Source organism: Triticum aestivum, chromosome 7A, assembly GCF_018294505.1.
Source record: "Triticum aestivum cultivar Chinese Spring chromosome 7A, IWGSC CS RefSeq v2.1, whole genome shotgun sequence".
In the NCBI taxonomy this organism is placed as follows: Eukaryota; Viridiplantae; Streptophyta; class Magnoliopsida; order Poales; family Poaceae; genus Triticum; species Triticum aestivum.
Genome location: NC_057812.1, coordinates 6618106 through 6635038, shown reverse-complemented (window position 1 = coordinate 6635038; position 16933 = coordinate 6618106). Strand labels below are relative to the sequence as shown.

At 44.6% G+C, this 16933-nt stretch overlaps 2 protein-coding genes across 5 annotated transcripts; one reads left to right on the top strand and one right to left on the bottom strand.

The window, feature by feature from the left end:
• The first annotated feature begins 992 nt into the window (after nt 1-992).
• LOC123150589 (protein yippee-like At4g27745) lies at nt 993-3784 on the top strand. Of its 4 annotated transcripts, none has more exons than XM_044570430.1 (6): nt 993-1119; nt 1354-1506; nt 2237-2340; nt 2854-3077; nt 3363-3459; nt 3542-3784. In XM_044570430.1, the coding sequence occupies exons 2-6, from the start codon at nt 1356-1358 to the stop codon at nt 3578-3580; spliced, it is 615 nt and encodes a 204-aa protein (XP_044426365.1). In that variant the 5' UTR covers nt 993-1119; nt 1354-1355; the 3' UTR covers nt 3581-3784. The 4 variants fall into 4 exon arrangements, with proteins under 4 accessions (XP_044426365.1, XP_044426364.1, XP_044426363.1 ...); XM_044570429.1 differs by having other exon boundaries at nt 3360-3459; XM_044570428.1 differs by having other exon boundaries at nt 3363-3784.
• A 1571-nt stretch (nt 3785-5355) lies between these two features.
• On the bottom strand, nt 5356-8703 carry LOC123152741 (wall-associated receptor kinase 2-like). Its single transcript, XM_044572215.1, has 3 exons — nt 7791-8703; nt 7527-7670; nt 5356-6569 (listed from the first exon to the last, which is right to left on the bottom strand). The coding sequence occupies exons 1-3, from the start codon at nt 8701-8703 to the stop codon at nt 5356-5358; spliced, it is 2271 nt and encodes a 756-aa protein (XP_044428150.1).
• Nucleotides 8704-16933: the final 8230 nt, after the last annotated feature.

The following is a 16933-nucleotide window of genomic DNA, read 5'->3' as shown; positions in this document are numbered from 1 at the left end:
GTTACTAAATAATTATTGTTTTTTAGAATAATAGTTTCAAACTCAAACAGTGAAACGTGTGACTTCATGCTCAAGCTAAACTCCTCAGGGTTAACAGGATTGACATCTTACTATTGTCAGGAAAGCAACAAGTGCAGACTTGAAAAATGAGGGGGAATAGAACCCAGAAGTTAAGCGTGTTCAGGCTGGAGTAGTGAGAGGATGTGTGACCGGCCGGGAAGTTAGATGATTTGGAATGATGAAGGGTGATTAGAGATTAGAGGTTAAATTTAGTAGTGATGAGGGGTGATTAAAGATTAAATTGTAAAATAATTTAGAAATTTGAAAATCGGAAAAAATTTGGATTTTTTTTTAAAAGTCGTAACATTTCCTTTAGTCCCGGTTGGTGTTAGGTGAAGCTCCACACAGCAGCCACATGGAGGGCCTTTAGTCCCGGTTCATATAGGGCCTTTAGTACCGACCCTTTAGTCCCGATTTCGAACCGGGACTAAAGACCCTCTAGAACCGGGACAAATGACTCTTTTTCTACTAGTGTACGACTCCAACCTCCACTCGTAAGCAAAGTGAGACCATCTCCTCCCTAGGTTTCTTTAAGAAAAATCTTATGCAATTGGGGTCTTCAGAAAAGTCTGAAAGAAAACAGTATTTTCTTGGCCTCATGATTTTATAGAAAGCAATGAACTTCATTTCATGCGGGCGATATGGAGGTTACCCCTGAATTAATGTGAAAATGCTACACCACAGGTTGTGGGCTCTAACAGAATAGAGTTTTTTTTTTAAGAAAAGATTCAGGTCTGATGGAAGACATGAATGGTGAGGCATCACACTTAAAAGCATAAACTAGTACTTTCTCCGTTTCAAATTACTCGTCGTGATTTTAGTGCAAGTTGGAGTATAATTTAATCTTTCTTTTTGCCATTTTCTTACAAGTGGGCCCCACGTGAAATCCCGTAAATGCCCCTGCTGACCCAATTGACACTGAAACACTGGAGTGGAGAGGAGCTCGATCGTTCCCCATCTCTCTCGCCTCAGCTTTTCCTTCCGTCGTCGGCGACGCACTCCACGGCGGCGGTTCTCCACCGGCGGGGAAGCGCCGATGCTCCTCCCAGGCGACGCACGGTGAGTCGTCTTCCACCTCTCAGGCTCATCCCCTTCTCCCCGCGGCGGCGACCTAGGGTTAGGTTTTAGGAGCTCGCCGCCCGGCCCCGCCCCTAGGTAGTCTCCCGCGTCCTCGGCATGAACGAAGTGCTGCTGCTGCTCGTGACCGCCCCGCGCTGCTCCTGCTGTTCGGCGCCGGCAGCACACTGCTGCTGCTTATTGCTCGGTTGTTGCTGACCGTATTTGGTGCTGCAGACATGGGGAATTTCGCATCGAGTGATGCTTCTTCAGTCAAAGAGGCGCAAAGGGTATCAGCAACCAGCTCCACACCACCGGTGAACTGCTGCCGGGTGCCCAAGGACTCAAGGACAAGGAGGACGCACCACTGGGACTCTGGGAGCATTCAAGGTAGGTATGCTTCACCTCTTTTAATCAGAGGCTTCTTCAGTTGCTATACATTCTCACCACTACCGATTCTCACTGTCTAGCAGACTAGCACTAGTGCACAAAACAAACATGTGACGAAACAAAACAAAAAAGATAAGAGGACACTCTGCATTGCCGCCAAGGTTTTGGTTACTGGTCGAAACTTCGAGATTTCCCATGGTTACCGCGTATTTCCATGCCCCTCAATAAATCCCCATACCGAGCAAAACATACCAATTTTTTGAATTTAAACACTCGATTTAAAATAAAAATACGTAGGATCTAATTAATGACATGAGAGTTGGTTCTGACGTGTTGGTAGCAACCTAGTTCCTGTTTTGAGAGGTCTCTTGGCTCGAATGTTCATTCATTCATTTATTTGAATTCAAAATTCAACTATAAAATTCGTTCGAAATATTCTCGGTATTTCTTGGTAACCGTGGTAACCACGTTTACCAGTCCCCCTCGGTAAAATTGCTTCATTCGGCAACCAAAACCTTGATTGCCGCTGGATTATTAGATAATCCCTTACCTTCAGTTTTTGTATGATCAAGATGGAATCAATTAAGATGCCCAAAGAAGATACCTAGCTTATTCATATACGTTCTGGGCTTAGCGGGTTCTTTCCTTGTTGATCCTTCCTGAGAGATTGGACCTGGTTTCCCTGCTTGGTTGTGCAGTTATTTGATTCCTAATTTGATTGGTCAATCAGATTGGTTGGAGATGGCGGAATTGGCCGAGCCGCGGGTGTACAGCTGCCGCCATTGCCGGAACCGCGTCTGCCTCCACGACGATATCATCTCCAAGGCCTTCCAGGTGAACAACTTCACTAAGGGAAGGATAATTTATTTGCTTCTTGTCCTTACTGACGACTTTGGCCCCTGCGTTCGGGATCAAGAGTTGACAGACCTTAATAATCAATAAATATAGGAACTTAGATGGACCAGTTATGCTATACTGGTTGGGGATGTCATGCTAAAATTACTAGTAGTAAGTACTTGTCAACTAGCTAGGGACTTTAAATTGGCTCATCAACTGCAGTGGAGAGGTCCGACAATACAATATGAGAACGTTTCTGTAGCTGATCAGTTTAGCTAGCATTTGTTTTTCTATACTTACATAGTGGAGTTTCAGTTAACCAGATATACTACTTTTTTTTTTGCGGGGAACCAAAGATACTACTGTGATCTATCTATATGCACAATTCAGATGTTGAGACCTCGATACGCTATGCTATGATCTGTCTATCTCAATTTTGATTGTGTTTGGAGGATAAATACAATACTAATACTATCTCTCCTTTGCTTGCTCTTTTGGATGTTGTAATAGGGGAGGAATGGCTGCGCATTTCTCTCCTCTCACGCCATGAACATCACCACGGGGGCCAAGGAGGACAGGCAGTTCATGACGGGGCTTCACACGGTCGCCGACATCCACTGCCGTGACTGCCGCGAGGTGCTCGGATGGAAGTACGAGAGAGCCTACGAGGAATCCCAAAAGTACAAGGAAGGCAAGTTCATATTTGAAAAGGACAAGATCGTGCAGAAGAATAGGTAAGGAATGGAAAAGAGATTCAACCAACCATGTGCCAGCCAAAATGTTCTTATGGATCATCCATGCCTTTGTACATAGCAGTTCGTTTTCTTCTTTTTGAAACTACCAGTCTGTCGGTGTTATTTCCATGCCATTTGTAATCTGCAATGGTAATTAGTCATCGTTTAGTCATTCCGGTTTATGTATTCTACTACTCTGGAGCACCACATACTAGTACTTGTCCACTATCATTGTGTGGTTGTTAGGTTCCTAATTCAATTGGTGAATCGGATTGGTTGCAGCAGAGAGATGGCGGAACTGGTTGGGCCGCGGGTGTACAGCTGCCGCCATTGCCGGAACCACGTCTGCCTCCATGACGATATTATCTCCAAGGCCTTCCAGGTGAACAACTTCACCCAGGGAAGGATAATTTATTTTCTTTTCCTTGGTCATTACTGACTTTGGGCCTTTGGGCCTATGTTAGGGATCAAGAGTGGAAAGGCAGAGCTTAATCAATAAATAGGAACTTAGATGGACCAGTAATATATGTTGGGCTGGTTGTGGATGCCGAGCTAAAACCAGTAATAGTATCCACTAGCAGTTTTAAATAGGTCCATTCATCAACTGTGGTGGAGAGGTCCAACAATCTGAGAACGAACGTCTATGTAGCTGACTCTAGCTAGCATTTGTGTTTCTACATTTAAATAGCGGAGTTTCCTTCGGTTAACCAGAGAGAAATACTGTGATCTATCTGTACCAGCAGTTAGTCATCTGAGGCTGTCACATGAACTCCATTCAGATGCTGAGACCGCGATATGCTATGATCTGTCCATCTCAACTTTGATTGTGTTTGGAGGATAAATACATACTGATACTGTCTCTCCTTTGCTCTTTTGGCTGCTGTTGTGAATATGGAGTAGCCTGTGGCAAAAGAGTACTATGGGGCCACTGTGGCCTTCCATTAATATGAGAAACACACTATGGGGCCACTGTGGCCTCTGACTGGTTCTCTTGATGAGCCTGCATTCGGCGACGAAGAGATCCTAGCCTCCAACAACAGTACATGCTCCAATTGGTGCTGATGCACACAAGTCGCATTGCTGGCAATAGACGGCAAAGGAGGTTGACAGAAGCACTGATTTGCAGCTCTTGCAAGTATGAGGATTTGAGAAGAACAGACCATCAAATAAATAGATGGGAGGCTGGGAGTGGAACTCTACCTATCACGTTGTTCATCGCAACGGACTATTTGAGGGGAAATCGCGAAAAATTATAGGGATTAGGAGTGGAACATTAGCAAGGAGTGAAGATGTACGAGGATTTAGGACTTGAGAAAGAGGAACTGTGACAGTGGTTGGAGGAAGACGAAGAGTGAGAGAGAGCCGTGCGAGCGTCTCGTTGGCTGGGTTTTCATTACCTAGAGAATAGTAGCACTCGTACATTGCATCCAACATTGATTATTTAACCACCAATGCTTATACGTACTAATTACTTGTACTTCCTACTGATTTGGGGGCCCCGCTGAAGTGGGGGCCCTGTGCAGGCGCACACCCTGCACAGTTGCCTGGTACGGGCCTGAACCAAACGTAGCGTTTGTAGTGGCCCTCCAAACGGCTTCCATATGGTGTGATCGTCACAGGAACTGCTTCTGGTCATACGTGTTCTCATGGAAGAACTTTGCGGTAGGATCATGCAGAATGTAACAGAATGTCTCCAAGAGTCGTTTGAGAGCCATCTGCATGGATGGCCTTTGCTGCGGATCCACAACGGGGCAATCGATACCCAGCCTGAATACAATTGCCATGTCCTCCATGTACCGCGTTTGATCTGGGATCGGAAAGCCATTTTCACATGGAGATATTCACTCTTGAACTTCTCCAGTTGTCCTCCATGTATTTCTCAGTTAAGTTGTGCACCCAAATCGCCAAATTACCATCAGCTCCAGCTTCATTGGCCACCTGCTCCGCGACGAGTTCCAGCAATGTCACGCCGAAACTGTAAGTGTCAACTTTCTAAAAATTAGCGCCCGTTACCCCGCACTTAGCTATGTCTCCGATCGGCATCCTCGTAAGCGATATGTATACCTTGAATTTTGTTTCTAAGTTTCTGTTATGTTAGTATAATAATGGAAACAATCAGTATCAACTTCACTGATAGAAACTGATTGCGAACACACAGATTAAGGAAACAACAAAAGCACCCACAATGTCTCAACTCTCAACTTATTCAATACACACGCATGGTATATAACAAGCAACTACACAGAACAACTCTTTCACATGTAAACTGTAAGCAAGACTATCGAGGGTAGCTGCCAGACAGCAGATATTCTTCTTCTTGACTATATTGTCTACTCACGTTCTCTGAGCTTGTCCTTCTTATAGATGATGTATATCTCATTGCCGAATAACTCCCCTCATTTGTTTTTGCCAGTAAATCATCCCTAACCCGAACACGCTCTTTGGGTCCTTGAAGGGCCTCCAGTGTCATCTCCACTGACCTCATGGTTGGTCGCTCCTCCGCTCTTAGTTTCGTGCACGACACAGCTAGAGCAGCTACTTCCTCAACTTGGCTACCTCCCTCCTCCATGACCTGTGGATCCAGTATTTCTTCCAATTTACCTCCTGAAAGTAGTTCAATAAACTGTGCAACAAGCCCATCACCTTTGGACGATCTATATGTAATTGGCATCTTCCTCGTAAGCAACTCAACAAGAACTACTCCAAAGCTATAAACGTCACTTTTTTCTGTTAGCCGGCCACAGTAAAAGTACATAGGATCTAAATACCCTAAAGTTCCTTGCACCGCTGTTGTTATCCCTGTTTGATCCCTAGGAATGTGCCTTGAAGCTCCAAAGTCAGACACCTTTGCTGTCAAAGCATCATCAAGAAGTATATTGGTAGACTTGATATCTCTGTGTATCACGGGGACGGAAACACCCGAGTGAAGGTAAGCAAGAGCTTTGCCAATTTCTGTTGCAATCCTTAATATGTCTTGCCATGGTATTGATCTTAGTGGTGTCTTATGAAGATAATCACATAGGGTTCCATTGGAAATGAACTCATAAGCCAATAAAGGGACTTCTGTCTCGAGACAACATCCAAAAAGTTTTACGATGTTCCTATGATTGATTTGTGAGAGTATGGCAACTTCATTTATAAACTCGTTAATCTCACTCTTGACCACAATATTTGACTTTTTGATGGCCACAACATGCAAGTCTGACAAAATTCCTTTGTATACGGTACCGTGCCCGCCACCACCAAGCTTACGAGTTGGATGAAAGTTGTTTGTGGCCTTTTTCAGCTCCTTTAATGGGATGATCATCCTTTCTGCAATGTCTGACCTATGAGATACCAATTGCTGCAACAGTTGTCCACGATTTTCATTGAAGAACCTCTGTCGCAACTTTTGTTCCTTTTGATGTTTAAGCTTGCGAATTATTATCTTTGAGCCGATAAACAGAAGTAGAATAATTGGGCCACTTGAAACTGATAGACCAATGATTAAACCTGCAAAAAACAGATCGATGGGGCATGTATTTAGGGTTTGAGATGGCATAACTCAAATAAGTGAGGGAAGAGATATGAGGTTGGATCCAGGATGGAAAGTCTTGGTAAAAGGAGAGATACCAGCACACCGATAATCAACCGGTTATACCAAATTCAAATTTCTAAAAGTTCAAAATTTTGACCAAAATTTATCTCATATTCCAGTAACCCAACTAATAGGAGGGCCAGTAATTAACCTCGACAAGTCCGATAACCAGCAAGTTACCAAAATCCTAGGTGGATCACAAGGCAAATGATGCAAATAAGAGTGTGTGCGGCCAGAGAGAGTTTTGACTTCTGTTTCAAAATTTTGGATTGGATTTATCTATTAGTACCAATGTCTAATTATATAGTGTCATGGCACATTTAATTGTACATATATTCTAGATGGCTTTATTTGTTTCTTCTATGGATATGAAATGCTTGCTTATTGATTGTGTATTTTTTTCTTCTTCTATAACAGATGGTGGTACTCCATTCTTATATAATTGTGTTCTACAACCATTTTATTTAGGGGTTGTTGTCACTTGCAATAATATATTTCTACAACCTAAATTTCTTAGCAGAAGTTTGAATATTTTTTACATTGCCTAACTGATTATTAGCTTCTTTTTCATGCAGTATACTCTTTTTGCATGGTTCACGAGCTAATACACATAGAGCTTACTCACGTGAGAATACTGATTGCATTCAAGAAAACAAAAGGGAGTTGGTAAATATGGTTGGGAATGAATGATATCTTTGCACCTACTCCCTCCTTTCCAAAAGGTTATTTTATAGGCTTGTTTTAAGTCAAACTTCTTTAAGTTTTGATCAATCCTAAAGAAAAATATACCAACATCTATGACACCAAATAAATACATCGTGACATCGTATTTCATAATTGATCGAAGGAAGGTAAGGTATAATGGTGCTCACCTGTGTGTATGGACTTGACACAGCCTAATGGTTGGGTGGCGTTGCCTTGAAATCCTCGTCGGCACCTGCAGTCGAAAGATCCATCCATGTTGGTACACTTGCCGAAGCATGAATGTGACTGTGGCTGTTTGCACTCGTCGATATCTACATAAAACACGTAATTAAACATGAAGACAAGTTGATCATCCAAATCTAAAAGGAAGAAAAGGCAAATTCAACTGCGTTTGCACTCGAGAATTAGCAAAACTCATAGAAATTACTTACCTGTGCATCCGTTATCAAGGTATGGGTTGCCCTCGTATCCTTTCTTGCATTTGCAAAAATACCCCATCCCATTGGTGGAATTCGCGCACTCGCTGTGCTTGCTCACGCAAGCGTATCCCGGTGATTCTCTCGCCAGGGGGCATGACAAGGAGTTATTGCCGTTGCGGATGGCCCAGTCGAGCCAAAGCGGCATTCTCCACGGCTTGGCCGGGTCCGGCGTCCTCTTCAAGTCGGCGGCCTGGAATACATAGTGATTCCTCTCCACAATGAAGGCGTGGTTGCAGGGGCTGAAGTCCATGCCTGCATGCGGCCAATCGCCGAACGTCATCCTGGTGTCGAGGAGGGCTTGCGGGATACCGACGCGGCAGCAGCCGACGCCATTGCACTTTCGGTCGCGCGCGCTCTTGGTACTGTTGCAGTAGGCCACACACCCGCTGAAATACGAGTATGATTCTGGATTTTGGCGTCGTCGACTTCCTCTGCCGGCGTAGATGAACGCGTCGCAGCCCAGGACGAAGAGCTCGTTGGCGGTGTCGGAGATGCGGTACACACCCACCGGGTTGACTCTCAGCTGGCCGTCAAATCTGTTGGTCATGTTACCGGTCGCGTCAAAGCACTGGTAAGCCACTGGCACCATCACCCGGACCCTCGCGCGGGGTGTCACGGTCAGGTTCAACACGAGTATGGGCTCGGAGCGCATCTTCGCATCCGTCAGGAATGGCTTATCGGCGCCGCCGCCGGTCATGTTGTTGCAGCCGATCTGGAAGCCCCTGCGGAAGCAGCCGGCGCCGATGCCGAATGGGTAGAGGATGTCAACTTCGCCGCATCGCGCCTGGCAGCCAGGCTTCACCAAGGAGCTAGATGCGGTGATTGCCGATGCAGCTAGTGGCAATAGCACCAAGATCCATGCCATCGACATTTCTCACCACTTCTATTTGTTTGTGTGTTTGTTCAATGTGGGGGACGAAGCCTCCGTACATTTAAATACAAAAGAGCGAGAGAATATATAGCTCCCCTCCACCAGTACTCCTGGTGTGTGTTTTAAAAATATTGAAAAATGTATTTTTTTAATTAACTAGTTTGTTTGAGGAGTCGGTGGTTTGCTGCCGTCAAGAATATATTTCAAATTCATCAGTCAACTATCATCCGGCACTTCTAAACTGTGAAATTAAGATTGTCTCCGTCAGTAATACATTTCTGTAGTATGTGACCTCATTACCTATCTACGAGTCTCTTATCCTCTTGCATTTAGAAAACCATGTTACACTTGGATTATGTTGAGCCTCCAACTAGCGGATGGAGCCACGCGAGGCTAACCACTACCCTTCCTGCAGCAAAGCACCGGATGCTTAGCCAACAAGGTGAACGTGCGCAACGACTAACTCGGTCAACAATCACTACATTCCAGCAATCATTCAGTTTACAAAAGATCATACTCACCGAAAAGTAGATAAAAGCATCATACTTCCATTAACCCTTGAAACAGTCAAGCCAAGATATTACAAGAATACAAGATGGCAAAAGTGAAGAGCAAAACAAAAGTGGTCAATCTTTGAGGATTTTTTTTATAGAAAAAATATAAAGGATGATTCTTTTAAATCTGGTGCAACCTATCGGCTTTACATAAATATGTAGTCTTCGATTCCTGCCAGATTCTAATGCAAAGTGCAAACCATTATTGAGTTTAGGCACACCCAAACTAATCCTACGGGCATTATAAAGTTTGAGAATCTTCAAGTTGAAAGCATTCAAACATCGAAAAGTATGTCCATATTTTATCTAAAAAAAGTATGTCCATATACAGGTCTTAATAAACCAAGGCGGCACACCAAGGCAATTGTTTACCTAAAGTTTACACTTTAAGATATATGTTGGTGACGGAAGCTAGGGTAACATGGTAGAAGCCTCACAATTTTCAGGTCAAGTGTCTGAAGTTCCCTTGGCATTTCATCTTGCATCAGCTTCTTAACTAAAGCGACCAACTAGTAAACACCCATGCGAACACGCAGCTTGGTTTTTTTTTTCTAGCAACCAAATGGTTTGATATATATTTGCCCCGCCTACATTTTGCCAAGCCAAAATTAAGGTAGCCAAAGGTTTCCAACATTTGGTCTGCAAGTGTGAGGGGAACCATTGCATTTGCAACTTTTGGAGTCTAAGCGAATGATTCTTAATTTTTGACGTCACGGTCAGGTTTAGCAGCTGTACGTGCTCGGGGCGCATCTTGGCATCCGTAAAAAAAGATTTTTGAATCTGAATCAAAGAGATAAGAATTTGCTTCGGTACAACTAAAATGATTTCATAACGCCCCAGGTTTTGCATCATCTAAGCACAATGCAGAAGTCTTGCTCCGAGAGGTTCATATTTTGCATCCAAATCATTACAATACTGTTGTTTTCATAGACAATAGAATTGCTTTCATATGAATATAGATTCGTTTCCGTCAAAAAGGAAAACAAATTTATTTCAAACGACATGGGGACATGTTTTCACCACGGTGGACATTTGGTTCTATGATATCACGAAAACACCATATCCCAGCGTGTGACACGAATTGCATGCAAGAAAAGGTGCAACGACATTGTCTCTCGCACCGTCGCCATATGGACAGACGAGTTGCTTCTTACACACTTCTTGTGTGCTCCCTGAAATCCGAATACATAATCATGCAAAGGAGTTAGCGAAATCCGATGAACGAATCCAAGAGAAATGAAGAATTCTACAGACTATGATGCTTCAAATAACGGAAATATCTCTAGGAAAAAAGAGCAATGCATAATGGATTAATGCTACGTGCAATCTAGTTCCAAGCTAACGCATCATAGATACCTCACATGCTGGGCTTCACCCTCGTCACGTTCCTGGCTACGTCGCAACCTGGGGGGCTGCCGTATGTGTGTTGCTACTCCACGGAGAACTCCATGTGATGCATGAGATACAAAATCATTTGAACCCGGCCCACAGCCGCATGGTGAGAGCCTACCCCCGCTGGCGATGCATGTGCACTGCCGCCGGACGGGACGACGCACCGGCGCGGCGCGAGGGATTTCAGGACCGTAGTGGGGAACGGCAGGTCCTAGTGGATAGATCCGGCGCGGCGAGGGTGTCGCGAGCTCGGCGATGATGGAGCATGCGAGATGGGAACGATGTCATGTGGGTCGGGGCAGGCGAGCTTGATGCGGGATATAGAAACTGACGAGGAGTTATGGGGCTGTGGCGTTAAAATAGGTCTGGTTGCAAAACCGGGCAATGGATTTCAGATGCGCATCTTAGCCATGTGATAAAACACGTATCTACGGTCCACGAGCGGTCTGAAGGATTCTCTCTACCAGATGTATGATAATAAGTGTTTCCCTTACAAGTATGTGTGTAATATCTTTATATTTTTACCTTGTGATCTTTTCTATCTATGTATAGATTACCTTGCCGAAACCGCTTATCAATTCCTTCTTCTACTCCTCGTTGCGTCCACACTTTTACTTACTGAAGGGACTACGATTGATCCGTATACTTATGGGTTATCAGAGCGGAGGACATATTTATAAATAGTGTTTCTGTCACACGCAAGTTGTCACGGTTCTTATGCGAAAGTAACTATTTGTGATTCTACAAATGTTGTTACTATCCCAAGACACAAATAGACCAGAGTAGTAAATATGATGAGTTTACGACAGTGAGAATACTAACACTTGAAAGTAAATAACATAAATAAAACAGAAAGTAAAGTTGTTTTTCCTACAATGGAGAAGTTAGGCTAGGAGAGAATTCAGTTCATGGTGTACATCAAGTGTACTAGTGCGATGGTAAGACTAGTTACCTTGTATCATGAATATAGTCTTTGATCTGTTTGTTCGGTAGGCGGATCACCCTAAGGTCATGGAACTCCTCCTCGCGGGATTATATTCCATTTTATGGTCTTGCATTGCCGTTGCTATAGAGTGGTCATTTCCACAATTAAGGTCATTAGACCAGAACCAAGCATTAAGTTTAATGGATTGCCGCTATCTCATATTGTCTTATGTCCTCATAGATGTCTCCACCCGTCATGTCATAGGTCGTAGATTTCCTAAACAATATGTGTTACCTGTAGGTCTTGAGATCATGTTGCATGTGGCCTTAAATTGGACAACACGCATAGAATTCACCATAGAATAACTACTTACTAGACAGATCGTAAGACTACAAACATGAATAACGACATATATAATGGGCACAAATGAATCTTAGCACTCACCTACATCTCCTACGCCTAGATGGAACTACTCACACATCATAAGAGAATAACCAACGATCTCGGAGAATAAACCAATGAAAACCATACCAATAATACCATGAAGATCCATAATAAGATGAATGATCAAACAAGTCTCAAAATCCAGATTAGTACGAATAGAGTTTACAAGATCTTACAACTTGGAATTCCTCTTACAATAGTGAAGGCTAAAATGATGATGGAGATAAAAGGACCAAAACTATGAAGATCTTCGGTGGTTCTTCGGATCTCTTCTCTCTCTCTGTACTGGAAGTGGCGGCGTGACTAGGGTTCTTCAGTGTGTATCTCCTCTTCAGGAAAGTATCTTGTATTAATAAGGTGGAGCTCCAGGCACTTCATACAACCATCGATGCGAACAAATGCGCCCGCATGGAAGGATGTCCTTCACTCTTTTTCGCCTGGTGGCTGAGCCTCCCAGATGGAAGTTGCTCCATTTGGCCCTATATGTCGTAATTGTCCTTGTTTTCCTTCCATATACGACATTTCCTGCCAAACAATGGAAAAATGGACTTTCTTCTCCCTTGAAGGATTATCGTTAGAAATAACCAAGAAACGGGATTAATTTGGTGAAAACCAGATAAAACCACTTGCAAATAATGATAAATTCTCAAGCCATTAGGCCCCAACAACGTGCAGCGGCGAGGCATAGCGGCCAAGTGAGCACGCGACAACGATGTGCCGCCGGCGATGGCAGGCATTGGGGCCCGAGCTGCCACCAGATCCGTTGTGGTGGTGGCTGGTGGCTGGTTGGACTGGTAACCATCGAGAAACCGCCACGCCCGACTACATTGGCCCTCCTTCTTGCCGATAGCGGCGAGGTGGTGACCAGTCACTGTGTTGTGGACAACAGGGCGGCAACTAGTATTTGAGAGTGGAGTCGGGGAGGCGGGGCCTAGTAAAAGAACCCAAATGATAAGTGCCATACGTCAGGTGCATGACACTCTGGACTTTACGTTTTTTGATGGCAATTCCATTCACGCAAGGATGACAAATTCCAGTGACACACTAAAGTTGTCATCCTCGTGTCACTAAACTTCTCGTACTTGACGTGTGGCACTTATCAGGGTTCTAAAAGAATGAGGCAGGACCGGGTTGTCGGACTTTCATTCAAACCGCGTACCCGCGCCCCGTTTTGGGGTCGGCCTAGAGGATTCTGGACATCTGGACATGTTCAACCAACATAGAGGTCTGCGTTGAAGGCTAAAAATGTACGAATTTGAAAATGACAAATGTTGTCGGCCCCGCTTCTTTCGGGTAGGCACTTTTCTTTAATATAGTAAGAACGTAGATGCTCACATATATGCATATATACACAACCCTACAAATGCACACACGCATGCACACCTTAGCTCTATGAGCACGTGCGAGAAACTAAGCCGACATAATATCTTGAGATTAACGAAGTCGCCACAAACTCCTTCATGTTCGATGGGAACGTCTTCACCCACTGAACCACATCGTCAAAATGTCTGTATAAATTCAAAAAAGTGCGACCACCGGTGTCAAATATAGGACTTCAACTCTGACGGGTTTTGTAACACCCTCGATGCGACTATAGCTCCCACGTGTCGAGGCACGACTTAGAGACATAATCGCATTGAAGGCATATGTCGCAAGTTAGGCAATCTTCACAACATCCCATGTAATATAAATAATGAAGGGGAGATAACATAGTTGGCTTACACTCGCCACGTCAACCAAGTACATAAATAACATTACATCATCCAAACACTCATGGCCCGACTACGGCGCCAAAATAAAAGAGAACCCAACATGCGACACGGACCCAATCACCCCCAACTGGGCACCACTACTGATCATCGGGAAAGGAAACATAGTATCGTTGAGAGTCTTCGTCGAACTCCCACTTGAGCTCATACGCGTCTCCTGGAGCGGAATCATCAGGCCCTGCATCTGGTGTAATAGTGATCTGTGAGCCACAGGGACTCAGCAATCTCGCACCCTCGCGATCAAGACTATTTAAGCTTATAGGTATGGCAAGGTAAAATATGAGTGGAGCTGCAGCAAGCGACTAGCAAGTATGGTGGCTAACTTATTCGCAAAAGAGAGCGAGAAGAGGAGGCAAAGCACGAGCGAGAAGCTAGAGAACAACCTGCGCAAACATTACTCCAACACCGTGTCCACTTCCCGGACTCCGCCGAGAAGAGGCCATCACGGTAACACACTCAGTTGATTCATTTTAATTAAGTTAAGGTTCAGGTTATCTACAACCGGACATTAACAAGTTCCCATCTGCCCATAACCGCGGGCACGGCTTTCGAAAGTTCAAATCCCTGCAGGGGAGTCCCAACTTAGCCCATGACAAACTCTCACGGTCAACGAAGGAATAGACCTCCTCCCAAGACGTTCCGATCAGACTCGGTATCTCGGTAACTCAAGACACTTCGACAGGTTAAAACAAGACCAGCAACACCGCCCGAATGTGCCGACAAATCCCGATAGGAGCTGCACATATCTCTTTCTCAGGGCACACTCAGATTGTCTTAGGTACGGGTAGGCCAGCCCAGAGTTGCCCCTGGTGGCCACCGGCAGCTGACAGGTGGACCAACACTCAGAGGAGCACTGGCCCGGGGGGGTTAAAATAAGATGACCCTTGAGTCTGCAGAACCCAAGGGAAAGAAAAGGCTAGGTGGCAAATGGTAAAACCAAGGTTGGGCATTGCTGGACAAGCTTTAATCAAGGCGAAATATCAAGGGGTTCCCATTATAACCCAACCGCGTAAGGAACGCAAAAATCCGGGAACATAACACCGATATGACGGAAACTAGGGCGGCAAGAGTGGAACAAAACACTAGGCGAGAGGCCGAGCCTTCCACCCTTTACCAAGTATATAGATGCATTAAGATAACATAGCAATATAATGATATCCCAACAAGTAAATAAATGTTCCAACAAGGAACGGCCTCCAATCTTCACCTGCAACTAGCAACGCTATAAGAGGGGCTGAGCAAAGCGGTAACATAGCCAATCAACGGTTTGCTAGGACAAAGGTGGGTTAGAGGTTTGACATGGCAATTTGGGAGGCTTGCAAGCAAGTGGTAGGCATCGTAGCAATGGCATAGCAAAAGAGCGAGCAAACTAGCATAGCAAAGATAGTAGTGATTTCGAGGGTATGATCATCTTGCCTGCACAGTTGTCAGAGTTGACTGGATCCTCGAAAGCAAACTCAACGGGCTCCTCGTTAGCGAACTCGTCTCCCGGCTCTACCCAAACAAGACAAACAAGCAACAAGGATACAATCAACCACGTGCAAACTCAAACAACACGATGCAAAGATGATATGCTATGCGGGATGCGATGCGGGATGCAAAATGCAAGATATGACAGGAAATGCATGAACCTGGCCTCAACTTGGAATTCTAAGGGTTCCACTGGAAATATGAGATGAAATCGCTTGAAAACGATATAAAGAACGCCGGAATCGGAGTTACGGTTTGGAAATGGCAAGCGATTCAAAAATGACACCGGTCTGCGATTTACAGCAGGTAGGCACCTAAATGCAACGAAATGAACATGCTACAGCACCCAAACATGACAACAAAATACATGGCAGGGATGCACGCAAGATGCTTAACAAAATTCTAGCACTGAGCTACGGCCAATTCATCCATTAACATGTTCAAACAAGCACGGCAAAAATGCAAATGGAAAACATATCTCAAACTTTGTGAAATTAACACTTGTCTGGAATTTCAGATCATATAGCCCTCTTCGGAGCAACAAAACAACATGCTACGGGAACTGAACATGACCAAGAAAGACATGGCATGGAGCTACTCAACAAGCTTAACAAAAGTCCCTTAGTGACCTTGAGCCAAAAGGGATCACAAAACATCCTAACAAGCACACGAACATAGCAAAAACATAATCAGTTTTCAGACTTAGTGAAAACTGGGACATGCTGAAACATAACTCACGAAGGCATGTTTACGAGCTCGATGCACTCTCCACGGTGTAAGTCATGGCAAGACAAGCATACATCCCTTAAGAAGGCACACAATGAAAGCTAGACATGGCAAGAACAATGGCATAGCATGCACGGATCAACTACAATAGCATCGGCAAAATCGCAAACAAGTTGACGATCTGCCCAGATTCGCAACGAAGCAAAAGTAGAGCTTGATTGACTCAAGCTAGGGTGCTCCATAATTGCAAACAAAGACATGGATGGATATAGCACTACAAGATTACCAAAACTCCCTTACTGATCATCCTCAAAAGAGGCACGGATCACTAGGAAACAACATGAACATATGGCATCATGAGATAAACAATCCCAGGACTTAGTGAAATCACTAAGTCCCTGAAAACAGAATTAGCAAGTGCACCACTTTGCAAGCTTGCACAAGTCACCACACACATCCTAAAAATACATGGGTTGCACCTCTGGAAAGATGACAAAACCCTTAACAAAACATATGAAGAACTCACGGGCATATCATGCACACATTAATCATGGCAAAAATGACAAAAGTGCTAAACGGAGTAACAGACCTGACAATTAACTCAAGTAGCCTTCTTCTAACAGCATTTCGGGCATCAAGATGAACTAAAATGAAAATGATGCAATGGAATGAAATGATGCACTATCTGATATGAACATTTTGATATGCTATATGCCCAAATCGAAGCTACGGATGCAAAGTTACGGGGCCCCGAACAGAGGCACTTGGATCTGCAGATTTCAGGACTTAGGAAAAAAATGACCTAGATCTAGGGTTACTGTAGCCGACGCGGATCTGGATCAGGGCGCGCCTCCCGAGGATCGCCGGATCCTCATCGGAGCTTGCCGGCGGGCTGGGCGGCGCGACAGGGCAGCGGGGCGGCGCGGTGGCGGCGGAGCGGCGCG